Source organism: Cheilinus undulatus, linkage group 21 (genome assembly GCF_018320785.1).
Source record: "Cheilinus undulatus linkage group 21, ASM1832078v1, whole genome shotgun sequence".
NCBI classification, from domain to species: Eukaryota; Metazoa; Chordata; class Actinopteri; order Labriformes; family Labridae; genus Cheilinus; species Cheilinus undulatus.
Genome location: NC_054885.1, coordinates 14,751,978 through 14,769,406, shown reverse-complemented (window position 1 = coordinate 14,769,406; position 17,429 = coordinate 14,751,978). Strand labels below are relative to the sequence as shown.

At 39.8% G+C, this 17,429-nt stretch overlaps 1 protein-coding gene across 3 annotated transcripts; it reads right to left on the bottom strand.

Annotated features, from left to right (window-relative positions):
* Positions 1–15: 15 nt before the first annotated feature.
* atxn2l (ataxin 2-like) lies at positions 16–14,389 on the bottom strand. 3 transcript variants are annotated; one of them, XM_041778530.1, is made up of 23 exons: positions 14,264–14,389; positions 13,797–13,854; positions 12,203–12,259; positions 12,023–12,094; positions 10,302–10,494; positions 9,976–10,094; positions 9,641–9,732; positions 9,157–9,363; positions 8,642–8,952; positions 6,293–6,376; positions 5,996–6,136; positions 5,610–5,687; positions 5,393–5,454; positions 4,371–4,699; positions 3,843–3,912; positions 3,191–3,355; positions 3,037–3,100; positions 2,511–2,677; positions 1,936–2,068; positions 1,190–1,299; positions 933–1,115; positions 687–837; positions 16–403 (listed from the first exon to the last, which is right to left on the bottom strand). In XM_041778530.1, the coding sequence occupies exons 1-23, from the start codon at positions 14,278–14,280 to the stop codon at positions 345–347; spliced, it is 2,922 nt and encodes a 973-aa protein (XP_041634464.1). In that variant the 5' UTR covers positions 14,281–14,389; the 3' UTR covers positions 16–344. The 3 variants fall into 3 exon arrangements, with proteins under 3 accessions (XP_041634464.1, XP_041634465.1, XP_041634466.1); XM_041778531.1 differs by having other exon boundaries at positions 3,191–3,352; XM_041778532.1 differs by lacking the exon at positions 14,264–14,389 and adding an exon at positions 14,125–14,172.
* Positions 14,390–17,429: the final 3,040 nt, after the last annotated feature.

The following is a 17,429-nucleotide window of genomic DNA, read 5'->3' as shown; positions in this document are numbered from 1 at the left end:
TGGAGCTCACAAGGATTGTTTTCAATGGTTTTATTAATAATGAACTGGTTTGTCTGTAAAAGGACAGAGAGAAGGGACAGGGATTAAACTGTTTCCAGTCGTCAGTTATCGTCTTCAGTCCATTTTCATGTCTGTGAGTGAAAACAGTCAGTATTTACATTTTAAAATCCAGACAAGTCCTGTGTGAGATTTTTCTGTGTAAAGATGAAAAATGCTAAGAAGGACGTGTTAGTGTCATGTCAGGAAGTGGGAATGTAACAAGATGTTTGGGGCTTTAAGGTTTTTTGCGTCACGCAGTAATACTGGTCTTCCTCACTCCTGGATCCAGCTGTGATGAGGAGGTTTCAGTTTGCAGATGGATGGAAGGAGAGCTGCTGGGAGGGGTGAGCCTGAACCTGAACAGCTGGAGGACACAAAACACATCATGTTCAGAAGCATGAATCTATCCCAGCCGCTGGAAGACGGCCGTGTAACAGCTTATGTGTATCAAAGTTTCTGCAAAAAGCATGTGTAAAAAGGATTTCTGCATGATTCTCAGGTAGATATGAAAAAGCCACAGCAGCTTGACTACCTGGTGCCTTAATTACATCCACAAATGCTAACTATGAACATTAGAAATTACATTTTATGGACAGAATGAGCTTATCTCTTAAAATGTCAATGTATGCCACTGGTTTGTGTTTTACCTTGAGGGGGTCCGATGTAGAAGTGTTGTGGTGCCCCCTGCTGGGGGTTGGAGCCGCTGCCCTGCTGAGGGGAGACATAATGCAGCATGACAGGAGGCAGTCCATGACCTGTTGAGGGGTGAGGGCCCGACATGCCTCCAGGGACGTGAGCCTGCAGAGGACAGACAAGAAGACATGATCAGACTCATACATGATTAAAGATGGAGATTTCTGTGATGGAACCCTGAGGATAAAGTGGAGGATAACCTGTGTGAGCTGACTGATTGAGGGGAAGCCGTGTGGCAGCGGCTGGTGGGTGGGCAGGCTGTATCCCTGCATGGTGTAAGAGGCCTGTGGGGAGCTGTGGCCCGGCGGCATGTTTGGAGGAGTGGGAGCCGATAACCCTCCAGAATGAAACATGGACTGAGGCTGAGGACCACCCTGATTTGACTGAGAGGAAAAACAGAGTTTTAATTTAAATTTTGATGAAGCTATGAATCACAGACATATAAGGGCACCCTTACCTGAGAGTGTCCTGGACTAGGTGCCGTGTGCTGGGGTGGGGGTTGATTCCCAGTGGGGGTGCTCGAGGGTTGAGGATGGATGGAGCCGGAGTGGTGAGAGAATGACTGAGCTGAGAGAGGGAAACCAAATGCAAGCAAGAGTGAAACAACTTCTTGACTTTAACTTTATTTCACACAGATATTTTAACTGCATAGTTTAAAGACTGACTTTTACTCATCATGATTGTATCACACCCTCACTTCATCAGAACTTCTTGTTAAACTAGACTTAACTGATGACAGTGAAATAAATTATTTTAATTTAACACCAAACATTAGACAAAAAGAGTTCCACAAGGTTCAATACGTGGCCCAGTCATTTTTGTCTTATTGAATGCTTACTTATATTATACCTTTATACTGATAAATACTCTATGCAGATGACATTTTTCAATACATTTAACAAATGCTAATCCTGCTATCATTTCTCAGCATTATGTTAAGAAGCTATTTAGAGAAAAACTGAATCTCATCAGCACAGGTGAAAATAAAAACATCAGAGATAAACTTTGTCTTTTGCTTCGAGTGCCTTAAGAAAATAAGAATATAATTAAATCACAACTACAGTCTTAAATCAGCACATTTCTACTGACCAATCTATATTTAAGAAATGCTTTCCATGGCTTTAAAATGACTTCTGCTGTGGGCTTTGTTAGATATGAAATATGCATAATTCTGTAAATGACAAACATTTTTATTCTCCTTACCATACATGGCCTGTTGTGGCCTCGGCTGGCCCTCTGTCTGACTGGGATACTGGGGGCCGGGGGGGCCCATGGGCTGATGAGGGGCTCCGGACGTCAGCATCCTTGCACCTCCCTGCAGCATTGAGTAAACTGGCTGGAAAGAGGCAGAAGGAGGGCTGTTTATGAGAACAAGCAAAGCGTGCCAACGTACTTTGTGATGTATCTTTCTTAATATGTTAAAAAAAACAACTATTAAAAAAAATTCCGACTTTGTTGATAAAAGTGTATTTTCAGTCATGTAATTTTCTTAGAAATATTTTCACTCCTGTGAGTCCCCCGCTGAAAAGCCATCTTTTACTCTTCTTTTGACTAAGAGCTGCTTGGAGGCAGAAAATTTGTCTTTGACTGATTTAGAAAAAGTTAAAAATGCAAAAGAGACACCTCCACAAATACCTGGCCAGATCCATAAATTATGCAAATACATTCGCATTTTTGAAGTTCTATATTTGAATTACTGGTTTAATTGACTTATTGAGTTAATAAGCCCAGACAACTCTGGTTCTTTACAGCTTGAGATTGGTCTGGCTGCTCAGTACCTGTCCATGGTAGTGAGGAGGCATGGCCTGGATCACCTGGCCGTACTGCAAGTAAGACTGGGGGTAAGGTGAAGCCACCAGCGGGGGTCCTGCTGCTGAGGCTGCAGCTGACATCATGGGAGAGGTCTGGGAGGTGTGATGCTCTGGACGTTGTCCCACCACTGGGCCTGAAACAACAGAATGGACAAAACTTTTCAGCTCATCATCAAATGTTTATCAATACAAAGCATCACACTTCCATTTCTAATGATTCAAAATAAAAGCGCTAGATGTCAACCTATTTAATGTGATAACTGAAATTTACAGGGAAGAGAATTTTATATCTAATGGATGCTATGAGGCTGCACCATGGGATGTGACATCTAACACTCATGCTGTTAGGACATCACCTCTCTCAGCATAGCATCACAGAGGAATTTATTGCTATGATATAGCTGACAAATGACTCTAATTGGCATCCATTTAATATAACACGGGGAAAAAGAAGCTAATTGACTGCATCAGTACAACAGTATGTTAAGCCCACCTTTGGGTCTGGGGTATTTGCCCTGGTTGACAGTAGACATTGAGTACTGATACATCTGAGGACTCTGAGGAGAAAGAAAAGAGATGTTAACATCACAGCGGAGAAGAGTTTTTTCCGTGTTGAATCTTTAGACATAAACGGCAGAGAATCAGACCTGGATGGAGTGCCCTTGGATGTGGAGGGGGGAAACGTAGGACAGGTAGGGACCAGGTGGGCTGCTGTAGATGGCTCCGCCACCTGGCTGTCCTGGAGGAGGCAGAACCAAGGAGGGGCTTGGGGGTGTTGGTCGAGGAGGGGTGGGAGTTAATGCAGGCTTCTGCTGAAACACAGAGAGGGGATACGTCAGGATTTATGTCTTCAAACTGTTGCGTGTCAGTTTATATGCAAAAAAATACACTGACTATCATCAGAGAGGGAATGTGCAGCAGTTTTCAAACATTAGCTTTTGACAATTTGTATAGAATTTCACAGACAGCCCACCACTAGAGTGGTAGTTTCTTGCCTTTAAAGGCTTTGTGTAACTGAACGTATTCACAGTATTAGCATTAAAACAGTGAATAAAATACAAAAAAATAGAGTATGAAACAGTTTCATTAGTTGCACTTTAACCACACTGGTTATGCATCACTCTCTCCTACGAGCACTGCATGAACATTCCCTAAAATTGCACATTAACTTACCCCGACTTCATGCAGGAATTTACTGGGACCCTGACAGGACACAGCTTGAATAGAGCTGAGGTGAAACTTTTAAATTTTGTGCACGTGTGTGCATGTTTGCATGTCAATGATATCTGTCTAACTCACCACAGCTGTGTTTCCTTTTATGGGAAGAAATTCTTTTGCATTTGGATTTAAAGTTGAGTTTTTCACTTGCCTGAAAAAACAGAAAACAACAGAAAATATGATATGGTGTCAAATAATGGGAGGAGACTTAAACAGATTTCATATCGTGAGCATGTCAAGTTAACATTCTGTATTTTTTACTGCTTTATTTTGTTGACTAAAGCCGAGTTCAGACCAAAGATTCATAATGAGATGAGTTGAAACTTACACCTGCATGGAATGAGCCGCTTTGCAATGCTCTGAAAGCCTGTCAGTTTACACTGCTGCAACTGTCCCCTGAGCTTTTCTAAAAAAGTCTTGCAGCACAAATTGTTGGTCTGAACTGGACTTTAAAGCAATAAAATCATGCTTTTTTGACACTGGATCTTAGGCACAAACCGCACTGAAAAGCACTGGCTGCATTTTAAGTTCTGTATGGCAGCAATGCAAGCCGATGAACTTTGCCACTCTTAATTTGGTTCATATCATTACACTAGAGAAGTCACTTACGCAGCAGTGGCGGACTCAGCCTCTGATCGTTCACCGCTCTCTGGAGATGTGGCCTCCTCACTGTTAGAGGCCAGAGATAACTGTGTCATCCCAGAGTCCAGGCCCCCTGCCCCTGAAGATTGTGGGCCAGCAGGTGCAGGAGGGGTGGCGATAGGAGAAGGTGCACTAGTTGGCTGCTGCGGCTCTTGGGAAGAAGAGGTGAGAGGTGTGACGGGTTTAGGTGGTGCAGGTGAGGAGGAGGAAGAGGAGGAGTCAGCAGGTGAGGCAGAGCTGTGCTGAGGAGGATCTGAGGAAGCGGGGCTCGCTGTAGGAGTGGAGCTCGGCTGCAGCTGAGAGACAGACATGAAGACACTCAGAGTAATGAAAGAACTCAATCATAAATTAGACCTTTACAAACACAAAACAAACATTCTGAAATTATATAAATCAGTAAATATAACTTTGATCAGGGATGTGCACAATTAGTTTTGTAAAGAAATAAACAGTCATTATCTCTAGTTGGTTGAATCAATCATAAATATTTTTACAAATTGAAACCCTTAATGCCGTTCAAATGTTGTGTCTATGCTGAAATGTCATTGCCTGTCACTAGCTGGCGCTATAGCTCTTATTTACCGTCATGATGCTCCACTACCTAAACCAGCTCAGTGGATGGAGGGTACTGTGTAGCGAGGGGCACTTCTACTAGCAGAACTACATTAGCCACACTGGGCAAACTTATGTACACTTTAACACGCCGTTATCCTGTGTTTAGCGCTGTTATATAAACTTAGCTCAGTCTCGACTGGGGGTTTCCTAACTAAGACAAGTAGACAGGTCAGAAATTGAAATTTGTGTGGTACTTGTAAATTACTGATTTTGTTCATTTAGCAACTCCAAGCACACACAAGCCCCTACAAGCCCCATAGAAACCTCTATGACCTTTTAAGACACCTGTATGAAGAAAAACACCCTATAACCTATGTGACACCTATATTGCCCCCTTGATAACCCCCGCCCCTTCCGCAGAACATTTTTCTCACCCTGAACTCTTTGCCGAACTTGCGCAGCTCATCCAGCTGGGATCTCTGCTGGAATGAGGGAGCTGCAAGAGGAGAAAGGGGAAAGGGATTTAAAGGAATTAGGGGTTTAAAATGTGACATAAGTACTTGTAAGTATGGATTTACAACTTCCCAAAGCCAATGTTTCTTTAACATCTAGAATTAAACAGATTTGTGTCAAACCAATGAAATCTTTCACCTTTGCTGCTCTTGCCATCCTGGGGACTGGACAGACTCTCAGATCGCTCTTTAGCTGCTGTGCTGAGGATTTCATTCACTGAGGAGGACAGAGACACACGAGTCAAACTGCTTACAAGGAAAGGAGAAAGCAGGAAACCTGCAGCTTCACATGGCTTAGCTTGTCCTTTTACAGATGGTTTAAGTTTTTGTCAAGTGACAGATAAATATCCTACATCCTGTAAACTGAGACATGTTGCTCTTTTTTTATTCGACCCATTTGTATTCATCATCTGACCAAATAAATGTTGACATTAAATTTAGAGCAATCATTAAAAACGATCGTGATTAAACGACGTAATGGAAGTATATAAATTCAGACCTGAAAACCTGAAATAAGTGTCTCACCATCAACAGGAAAGAGCGGGGTGGGGCCAGTAGGTTTGGTGGAGGTGCCTGTCGTGGTTACAGTCGAGGATGAGTCCAGGAAGGCAGGGCCGACCAGGTGGAGGTCCTGGGGAGGGGCGTCTGGTTTTGGAGCACGAGACCCTGGATGGATAAACAGAAAGGGAGGCAGCGATGAAGGGATGTGAATGATAAAACTTCAGACCAAAAGATAATGAACATTGGTCCGTTATTCAGCAGAATGTTTCCTCTCTCTTATTATGGTCTTATTTTAACAGTGTGTTAGTTTGTTGTAGCTACCTGCAGGTGAGGATTGGGAGTTTGGGGTCCGTAGGGTTCTGGTGCTCTGAATTCTCTGAGCTTTGGGTGATGTTCTAGATGTAACTGGGGAGAAAGAGAGAGAGAGGCGGGTAAAGCAAGCACAAAAACACATTTAAAGAAAGCAGTGTCACATGTCATTGATATTTCACAATAAAAGACTCCAAATTTCACTTTCAAATTTCCTCTAGCTGATAGATTATTGAGGCCCAGTCCACAGGTGCACTTTTTCTTTTAACTACACTTCATCCCTGTGGACATGTGAAACTAACGGCACTATTTTGAAGTTGTAAGTGTGTGGAGCAAAGTGGAATGAGTTTTGCTGAACTAAATTTTGCTAGTTATGGAGTGCACAATCTGGGTGCTGAGTGAAGCACAAAGTGCAGAGTGATTGGATTAAGTCCCTTTATTATATTGGTGTGTTTTAGGTGTAACATGATCAAACCAATCAGACTGTTAGCTCAACTTCCCTTTAAGAGTCAGGAGTGCCTGCAGGCTGGCACGTTGGTATTTACACAACAGATATCAGTCTTCTATCAGGGCTGCAAGAGGTCAGCTAAAATAACTAAAAACAAATACTTAAAAAAATTAAAATCATGATTTAAATCAGTGGTTCCCATCCTTCTCTCCATTAAGCCCCCATCACATATATAAGAAGAGCTGTGGCCCCCCACAACCCACACAAAAAAGGGACTTAGTGCTGTCAAAAATACACATCAATTTGAATTGTTTTCGTCATATAAAGCCAAACAAAACAGCCAAAAATGCAAGTGTTATTACCAAAATACTTTTGTATGAACCATTCATGTGTTTTATCATGATTTAAGATAGTCTGAATGACCCTCATTTTAACAACCTCAGAGCAGACAAAGCCTCGCAATCCATCTGAAAACTCTGGCGCCCCACCAAGGGGTCCGGGACCCCAGGTTGGGAACCAAGGATTCAAATGATCATTACATAGTTGATTAAATGTTACCATTTTAAGTCTAAGAACTAACAAAACACAAACAGAAGTTTTAACTCATGCTTCCTTTTGTCTAATAACCAGTGTCACAGTTCAGCTGGTGTTGGATTAAGCGGTGACACTCCATTAACAATTCTATGCTACTCACTTCCTGATTCTAAGAATTTATCAGTGACTTTGGAGACTTTATGCTACTTGGGAAGAGTTTGCTGGTTCATAAAGTTCTTTTACAGAGATAAATATTTGAAAAGAACATTAAAGTGTCTTTTTAGATGCCTGATTAAAATCTACTCAATGGCAGTAGCTCATCAATTATATTTCCTGACCCCACAAACACTTTCTGATTATTGCGAATGTATCTGCAAAGCATTTGCATTGAAATCCCTGTTTATGAAAGAACAATCTGATAAATAAATATTTAAGTCTCATGTTATGGTTTTGGTGGGCCCCAGGGGATTTTCAAGTCTCACATTAAGCCGCAGCATACTGAAGTTTGGGGAAGGCTGAGCTAAAGAGTTCACATGACAATCAAATAAACATGGAAAACATTTCAGCATGAGGCGCAAAAACGTGATTCACTATTTATTTAAACATTCTGACAAACTGGCAGGATCAGGCAGGATCTATGTAAACTAATCTGTGAGCTAAGCATCAAATAAAGGTCGACTGTAAACATTTATCTCCTTATTTTCTCAGCTAGAATCTATAATTTACTCCCTAATGCATGTCTAATGAGAGTGAAAGTTTGTTCAGTGTTTATTGTGGCTGTCAGAACTGTCATAGTTGTGCATAAGAATGATTATTGTCTTTCCTGAAGGCATGTGAGTGTGTTTGTGCTTCTCTATGTGTTACAATTCATGCACACTGGAGTGAGTGTGCAAAGGGGAGTACTTGAAGTTGGTGTCAACGCTTTGTCCCATTATACCTCAATCTGAATGTAGCAGAAAATGCACTGAGGTGGGCTGTTGTGATTCCTGTGTGTGAGTGTGTGTGAGTGGAAACAACTCATTGGAAGTATGCTGATGTATGATGCATCCTCTAACTACCAGGAACAAAGTGCACCACAGACTTTAGACCGGGTTTTAGAACAAGCTTGTGACCACACCTTATTTTAAAACAAACACAACCCTAGGCACCAACATCTGCACAAGTTAATTTGCTATTTGAACAACGTGAGTGCCTTGAGTTGAGCATATGACAGAGGTCAGACTGTTTGGAGCTACACAGAGATTGATTGATTTATCTCATCTTGTTGAAGCCCGTTGTTTCTCTATGAAATTAATTTGCCTTGATTATACTAACTGTTCTCCACCCCCAGCATTCAAACTGTTAGTATCAGTAAATCTCTTCTTAAAGCACTGACGTACCTCCATTAACTGCTGAGCGTGTCGTGTCAGCCAGTGCCTGAGGATGGGATAGGGAGTGCGGCAGAACATGATTGGTGCAGGGTGGGCTGCCGGCTGCCGGTGGGCTGCTCTGTGATTGGTGAGGTGAGTAGGCTGTTCTGACAGACAGCGGGCTGCTCGTTTCAGAGGACAGTTTTGGGGAAGACGAGCTGGGTGGCACGTGCCTGGAGGAGGTCGGTGCGGTTGTGCGACCAGAGCCTCCGGTTCTTCCACTGCTGCCAGACATGCCAATCTCTCGTGCCCGCTGGGGGAGGGGGATGTATTTACCTTCCCTAAAAAACCCAACAGAGAGAAGAAGTTGTGAGAGAAGATAAAGAAGCCTATAGGATATTTTTTTTAATTAGAGTTGAATTTCTGTGGCTGAGCAGACTGTGATGGAAGTATAATCTGGCTACACCACACCTTGTTTCATAAAACAGCAGAGTTTGGTTAAAAAGGCAGCATTATTTAAACAGCTGCAGTGAGGTTCAACTCACCTGCTGCTGGAGGTGAATCCAGGGCTGGCCCGCTCCTCCCTCTCTCGGACCACGGAGCTGTATTTGTCCTCCTCGCTCCGGCCTTCATCGTTCTCTAAAGAAACCCGCCGGCGGTACGTCAGGCTGCTTTCAATCTCATTGGCTAACCGAGCTGCCCGTGCTTCCCGCTGCCGGTAAACCTCAGAGTTCCCTTTCTCCAAAGGCATGCTGGGAGAGCAAACAGGTAAAAAATATTTTTATGGACTGAGTGAGACATATATATTAAATTTTAAATCCTACATCTAACCTACAGTTTAGCAGGACATGATCTTGTAATACTTTCTGAATTAAATAATATTTATTTTAGGTTGTCAAAGCTACAACCTAGCACCAGTAGTTTTATAGGGTACTGAATACCCAAACTGCTCTAACAATATGGACAGAAACACAACATTAAAATTTTGTCTGCTAATGTTGCAGAATGCTAACGACTACAGAGACTTACGTGTACATAGAGAGGCTGGAGTCATACGTGGACTTGACACCATACGCCTCCTCATTGAACTTGAACATCTCGTTTGCGTCCCAGCCATTCGACTGTGAGGGAAAACATAAAAATAGCATGACAAAGGAGACAATGACAGCTGTCCTCTCCCTCTTTGATGTCTTTGATGTCCTTTAAAGGCCGCAGCAACGACTGCATCTTGTAAACATTTTCATATTGTATGTGATTTAGAGACTGCTGCTGTAAGACACTCTCACAGAAGGCTTCAGTTGACTGTTTTCTGTCAGTTTTAGAATGATTTTATAGATTTCTAGCTGTGATGTATGTTCCCTCACCGCATCTGCCTCCAGCTCAAAGTTTTCACCATTTCCGTTCCCGTCCCACCTCTGCAGAACCTTCTCCCGGTGTTCCCCGTTCACTCGTGATGAGCTGATGGCTGTGTCAGTGAACGTGTCTGAACAAAAACACACACAGAAGTCAACAACAAATGTCCTGCTTATTTTAACTGCCAGTTAAATCTGTCACTTTTTCTCCTATTTTCATCTCTTATCTTTTGCAGATAATGTATCTAATCAGGTATATTAGAGCTGCTGTTTTGTGTTTTAAACTTCTCAAGACCAACAAAGTTTTTTTTTTTTTTTTTTTAACTGTGTTGGTGTACCTCTGACAGCAAAACTCAAGTCAACATCCCGACAGGTCATGGTCACCAGGTCAGCAGGGCTGAAGATCATTGTGTCAGTAATATCTTCAATCTTAGGTGGAGATGACTGGTTAACTCCTCCCCCTCCTTCCTCACCTCCTCCTCCTCCATCTCCTTCGCTCCGTTTATGAACAGCGTCCACAGCCAGCTCACACTAGTAACAGACACATGAGCAGACACAGATTAATCTGAAATAAAATGCAGCAATTTCCTCAGATGTCACGATCAGGGTGGGAACTTCCTAGGTTTTCAATTCTCATAAACATATAAACTGATATGAATTCAATGCATCCCCATGGAGTAGATATAGACTCTTCTGATGCAGAGATCACTGTTGTAGCTGGAGGCAAAACAAGCAATCTTGGAGTCAACCCCAATAACCAACATAGAGTGGTAAACCATATAGGAACCTTTAAATGTCGCTGTATTGTTGGTTATTTCCTGGTGTTTCCGCATTCTCTTTCTGTAACATGTGCAGCCTTTTCATTCATTTTAACTTTAATTTTGTATATCTTTCAATGTAACGTGTGTCATATCGTTCATCTACACAGTGCAAAACTGTGTATTCCTGTCCTGGGTGCAAGACATCAGGTTGCAAGAGTTGTATCCACACAACTGAGTTGTGACTTTCTGCAGTTTGCTTTAGCACAAGAGGAAAGAAGGAAAATGGGAAACTATACAGTCAACTTTGACAAGCTTTAAGTTAAAAAGCTACATCAGTCATTTGAAGAATATGAAATTGTTTATGTCTGTGCTAGAAAAGGACAAAAGAGAATGGTAGATGTGGCACTGTCCATGGTGCTGAAGACAGCAGACTGACAGCTGTCACTCAGAGATAAAGAGTGTGGGAATGAGAGGGGCACTGTAAACAGCTGATTGTACATTCATCTCCCTTTTTGGAAGGCTACACATGACCAAAAGGCAAAAATATTTATAATACGTAGTACACTTTTTCCTCCATGTGTAATTCTTGAATTTCTCTCATGATTATCAAAGCGTACATCTGTCTGTCTAATCTGTCATGTGTCACTGTAGTGGTCTTTGAGAAATGATTTTTGTTCTGTGTTGCTCATTGCTGCTCGGTCTGTAAGGTTTCAGGTCAAAATTTTTGTTTTGTTTGTTTTTTTTTACACAGGGTAATGTAAATAAATTTTATGGACTATATAGTGGGCTTTTTCTCAATTTACATTAACATCTTAATGTTGACTGTAAGTAAATCTTTGATTAATGACAAAATATAATCTTTATGTAGACCTTTTCTCAGCATCTATGTGCACATGTAGACAATGTTTCAAACTCCTAAATAAAGTCCAAATAGGTGAAACAATATCTACATGGATGTTTAAAAACAATTTCTACATAAAGGCTGAAAAAAAAACACACTGCAACAATATCAAGATATAAACTACATAAACTCATAAGACGTTAAACAACATATACAGAAAGAGGTTGAAGTGTAATCTACATAAACACTTTAAAAGAATGTTAACAGGGAGACAATGAACAATTTCTATAAATTGATAATGAAACAAAATCCACATATAGACAACATTTATATTTGAAAAAGGTCCACATAAAGACTTGATTTTGGCAAAAAAAAAACATAATAAATAAATGCCTATAGCTTTTGTAACCACATAGAGATTCAGAAAAGTATGATGTGGTGTGATAAAGATTTGTACCTGTGAGCTCAAAGTCTTGAAGATTCCTTCATAAACTGTGCCGTTTTTCACTCTGACATCACAGGTGGAGCCCTGAAACCAGCATTGCAAAAAAAGAGAATATTTTACCTTCTGATCAATAATCTAATGTAATCTTAATCAATTTTTTTCCATTAGAAGTTTTCTCAGGGCAGCACTCACCACAACTGCTGTGAGGAAATGAAGCATCCTGGCATTGTTGTATACGCCTTCAAATAGCTGCAGATCACATATTGTTAATAACAAATTATTTGCATACCCTTTGCAAATACAAGAAACAATGTATAGTAAAAACCAGGCCAAAAAATATTTAAAAGATATGTAAACAGTAGACAGATTATACATAAAATTAACTAAAGCAAATACAAAGCTAAATGAAATTCAAACAACCATCAAAGCTTGATAAAGACGTGCAAAGCAAAACCAAGAACTACAGCACTTCGCTGAATCAGCCTCCAGAAGGGAAATCTGTTTTTTCTTTCTATAACCATGTCAAACTTCAGCAGTTTAACATGTATAATTTGGATTAAGGCAGAGCAATTATGGACCAAAAATCAAAGAAAATATCTTTAGTCGAACACAATATGCATCCAGATATTTTTTTTCTGTAAAGAAATAAATGAATATTGCAATGCCGGAATAAAAAGATTTTTATGATTCCACTAAAAAATGTAATAATATTGAAACTTGTCTGATATCATGGCAGCAGACACTGAAATCCTGGATGCCCAATGTTGGGCATATGTTTTTTATAAGAAAAAATGTAGAAAACTCCTACTCACTGCCTAAATTGTACAAAAAACTTTGCAAGAAATAGAGGCTGTCAAATAAAATAAATTCTTGAATATCATGTGGTTAACATTTATATATTATTTAAATGATTGATGGTATCAAATACTGCAGAAAAATAAACATTTTTAGATATATTTTCAACCAAATAGAATAAATATTATCTAAAGTGCACCTGCACATTGACAACATTTGGATAAGTTAGGGGAACTGGCAAAAAGTATGGGGTGCATATTGCACTCAAGACTATTTACAGGAGTTTGCCAACATATTGCAATAATCAAAAATAATAATTCAACCAATATTGGGTGTTTAAGAGGTCTTCTGTTTTTGCTGCCATAGTATATTACAGGTACCACTTTCAAAGGAATCATAAAAAGCATAAATGGCCCTCTACATATATTGATAATGCTCCATGTAGACTTTTCAAACAGATTATGTTGTGATGCAACATATTTGGATCAATATCAAAATAATTATATCAAAATAGAAAACATTTTCTTTGCTTATATCATGTTTGAAAAATGGTCAGTATCTTTTAAAACGCCCAGCGTAAATTGCCCAGCCCTAAGTTTGATAATAATACACCCATAATCAAAACATCCAGTAATAATTATTATTTGGTTTTACCAAATATATTTTCTGGTAATAGTTATTTTATAAAGCAAGACTCTGTCCCCTCTGATCACTGCATATAGGAGTGATCTCAAAAGTCCTATTGGAAAGGTGACCCCTTTGTTTACATTTGCTCGTTGGGGTTTTCTCTTGCGGACACTTACACAATATTGTAGAATATTGAAAATCGGATGTTTACAGGAAGTTTTGACGCGTTTTAATGTTTTAAACGAAATAAAATAGCTGTCATTACAGAGAAATTCAGGTAAACATTACAACGCCTCGCTGTGATAAATAATTCATAAGATACACATTACAAGCTCAATAAAGACAAGAAGCTGTCACAACTTACTGAGCTGTTTACAGGACATGTTGGAGTCTGTGATGGTGGTTTCATTGTGCTCCTGGTCCTGTAAAAAAAATGATGAATAAGATAGTAATTATAAGTGCAGCAATAACATGAGCTAACAGCTAAAGGTATAAACTGCTCTCCCAGTGAGAACAATAAACACAAGCCTCAAACAGGCAACACATCAACCCTCATCAACAGAAAGCGAGCGATTTAAAGACTGACATTCAGTTATTTAATAGCTCCTAAAATACATGTCACATTCTTAAGTCTCTCTCTTAATGATAAAGTCGATAAAGCTATATTTTGTTATTTAACGGAGAAGTCCAACCAGCTAGCTAAGTCGGCTAACGTGGCTAGCTTGGCGTAGACGTCGAATTACAGCAACAGACACGTACGAACAGCAAGAATTCATGTTGGCATGACATTAGAAACTGACAGGTGTAGATGTCTTAGTGTGTAATTTATACTTTTTAGTCATGTGCATCCCTGTTATTCCCGTCTCGTCGCTCCAGCCAAAAGTCACACGGTTTGACAGGCCAAACACGATACACCGCTGAAAAACAACAAAACACGGCAAAGGGTGCGTTCGATTTGTCATAACGCGGCAACTGCAGGGCGATGTCACACTGCTGTGTTGTAGCGTATGGACCAGTTCCACAGGGTACAAAATAAGCACAAATATTTTGATAAAGAAGAGGTTTACTGATACGAGGCATGTACGTATTTCGTGGTGTTTTTATACACAAAGTAGGTGTGTATGTGTTCTTTACATAAATACATCAAAACTCCCAAGCTACCGGGCTTCACGGATCATAAATAACGAACGCATCAACCGTAAATCCATCCTACTCATTTAATGGAATCGCTGATTGGCTAAACCTCCTGTCAATCATTTAAAACTCTTCCACCATTGGTTGCAGTCCGACAGACTACATAGCAAGGGTTGATTCTGAAAAGCGGTCTTGTTAAGGTCATTTGAGGAAACCTTTAAATTAAAATTAGACTGATGTGCAACTCATTTGAGTGTCTCTGCCTGTACATAGGGTCATTAGCGTATATTTTTGATAAATCTGATTTATATGTACTGCTTTGTTATGCTGACTATAAAACCACAAAAATGTTGCCCAGCTTCAGTATTTATGATAAATATAAGAACAGGTTATTATTTAGAGTCACTTGTAAAGTGTTAGGTTGGCAGTTAAGGGCACTGTCTTGACAAACAGTAACAATCATAGTCATTTCTGTTACTTTTTCTTCTCATTATAATTACTTTTTTTGACTTAGCAAATGACTATATTCTTTCTCCCGAGCCTGCTTTGTGACCTAGGCTCAGGAACAGAACTTAAATTGCAAAGTTTTGAATTTAATTTTTAAAAAATGCATAAGTGGTTGTTTTTCCAGTAAAGAAAATATGCTCTAGAAGAACACCCGACATACTTACATTATTTTAAGTCATAAGAAAGAAAAAAAGACACAACACAAGCAATCATGTTTCACTATATTTATATTATATCATTAAATTCAATGTAGTACCTGAAACTAACCACACAGGTGGACAGACAACACTGCCCGCCCTCAACACACGGTCCCAGCAAAGAGAGAAAAGAGACAGAGAAAGGCACAAAGAGTTTTGAAACTGAGAAAAGGACATAGAACATGATGAAAAGGGTTTGGGGAATTGGGGGCTGCATATAGACAAGTACATGAGCAAAGAAAAAATAATGGTAGAAATGACTGGGGACATTACGTGGTGTATAAAGAGTCAAGCTCTAAACTGAGAGATGAATGGAGACAGAGCGACACAAATGCAGACACAGAAAGGCACAAGTAGAAAAAGTAGGTATTTTCATTGACATTTTCTGCTAACTGTATATTTTTGATGAATGGAGGATGAGGTTGAGGAGGAGAAGACAGCATGAAAGAGAGTGGATACTGTATTATATAGCCTTAAAAGCAAGGCTGTTTTTTTTTAGTAAAATCTTGTTTTTTTTCCTTCTTTTTATCCCAAAAATAAAAAAGGCACAAACACATTTGAATTACAAGATGGAGTTGGAACATGTTACATGGAGTAAGCATACAAAATAAAAACAAATAAAATTAACACTAGTATTATGACCGTCATTATTATTATCATTATTATTTCCATCAATATTATTGTTATTGGTATCATCAATAATTTCTCTCTGAAAGAAAACACGTCGCCGTCAGTTCTTTTCTTTGAGTGTCAGAAAGAAAAAGAGAGAGAGAGAGAGAGAGCGAGAGAGAGAGAGAGAGAGAGAGAGAGAGAGAGAGAGAGAAAGAGAAAGAAAGATAGAGAGACATCGATCTAGTGATGCTGCTGAGTGTGTCTGAGGTAAATGTTTCCTGCCTGCTCTAGTTTATGTGCCACTTAGACCCAAGAAGTTACACCCGCTTTCCTTAGGAGACGAAGTCAAACACCCTTCTAAAATCTGTCAACTAGATGCTGCATTATTTCCTAGCAAAGTTCGGTATGTGTCCAGGTGATTTTACATTCAAATTTCCCATGTCAGATTGGTTCTGTAGTTGTGACAAACAGGTGATTTCCAGTTTTTCTAAGCCCCGGCCCACTTTGGAATTGCTTTAGTAAAGAGCCAGTTGCAAAACAGGCTGTAAAAGCTGGAACATCATCCTTGTGTTCAGGCTCAGATTGTCTTTAAGTGTCTGCAAAGATCACAGATTCCTCACAAGGAAACAACTTTTACCAGAGATAGTCCTGTAATTACCTTCTTCAAAGCCATCAAACTGCATCTTCAAAAACACCTATTCATCTTGAGCAGAGGAGTTGCTGGTCTACCACTGTTTAGATCTGTTGTTGTGCTGTTGCATGTTACAGCAATACTTTGCTGGATTTGAATTAACAACTGTAGGCACCACATTCACACAACAACAGAACCAAACTAACAGTTAAGGCAGCGGTAGACCAGCATCTCCTTAGTCCTGGAGAAAATTATGAATTTGTCAATTAGAGCACTCCTGCACAGGATAAGTATTACCTGGGAACTTTTGATAATTTGTGAATCATCCCTGATGCAATCGCACCACACCATCAACTCAAACTTACTAACATTTCCAAAGGAAAACATGGAGGCGCTGTATGACAGCAGCAATGATTCATGTGCTGTGCATTCTTGTTTTTAAATTCCATAAAAAAGGCAATGTAGTGCATATTGCATATGCAGGTGGCACTGTCTTCATGTATCCTACATATAGTGTTTACAAGTTTCCAATAGACAAAGTTTTTCTTTTTTACACCTGATCAATGAACTAGTGAATGGTCTCCCCTTGCTCCCGTATTGAGGTCTTGTGTCACCTGTGTGCAGATGGAGAGAAAAACATAGACAAGCAACATCCCTCCCATTAGAGTGAGATATCTTATGTTAAACATAAACCTCTTAAGTCATTTTTCTGCAGTTTACTGTTAATGTTATTCTGCACTCTATTAATTTTGGATTATTACATGTCAATAGCAACCATCCTAGATAACACTGACATAAGATCATGTATAAAGAGAAGCTGTAGGAGGCAGAGCACTGTGCATATTAAGAGAGCAGGGGTGTGTGAAAGTGCATTTGGACAGTAGTGTTTACATGAATAAATTGAGCAAAATAAAGT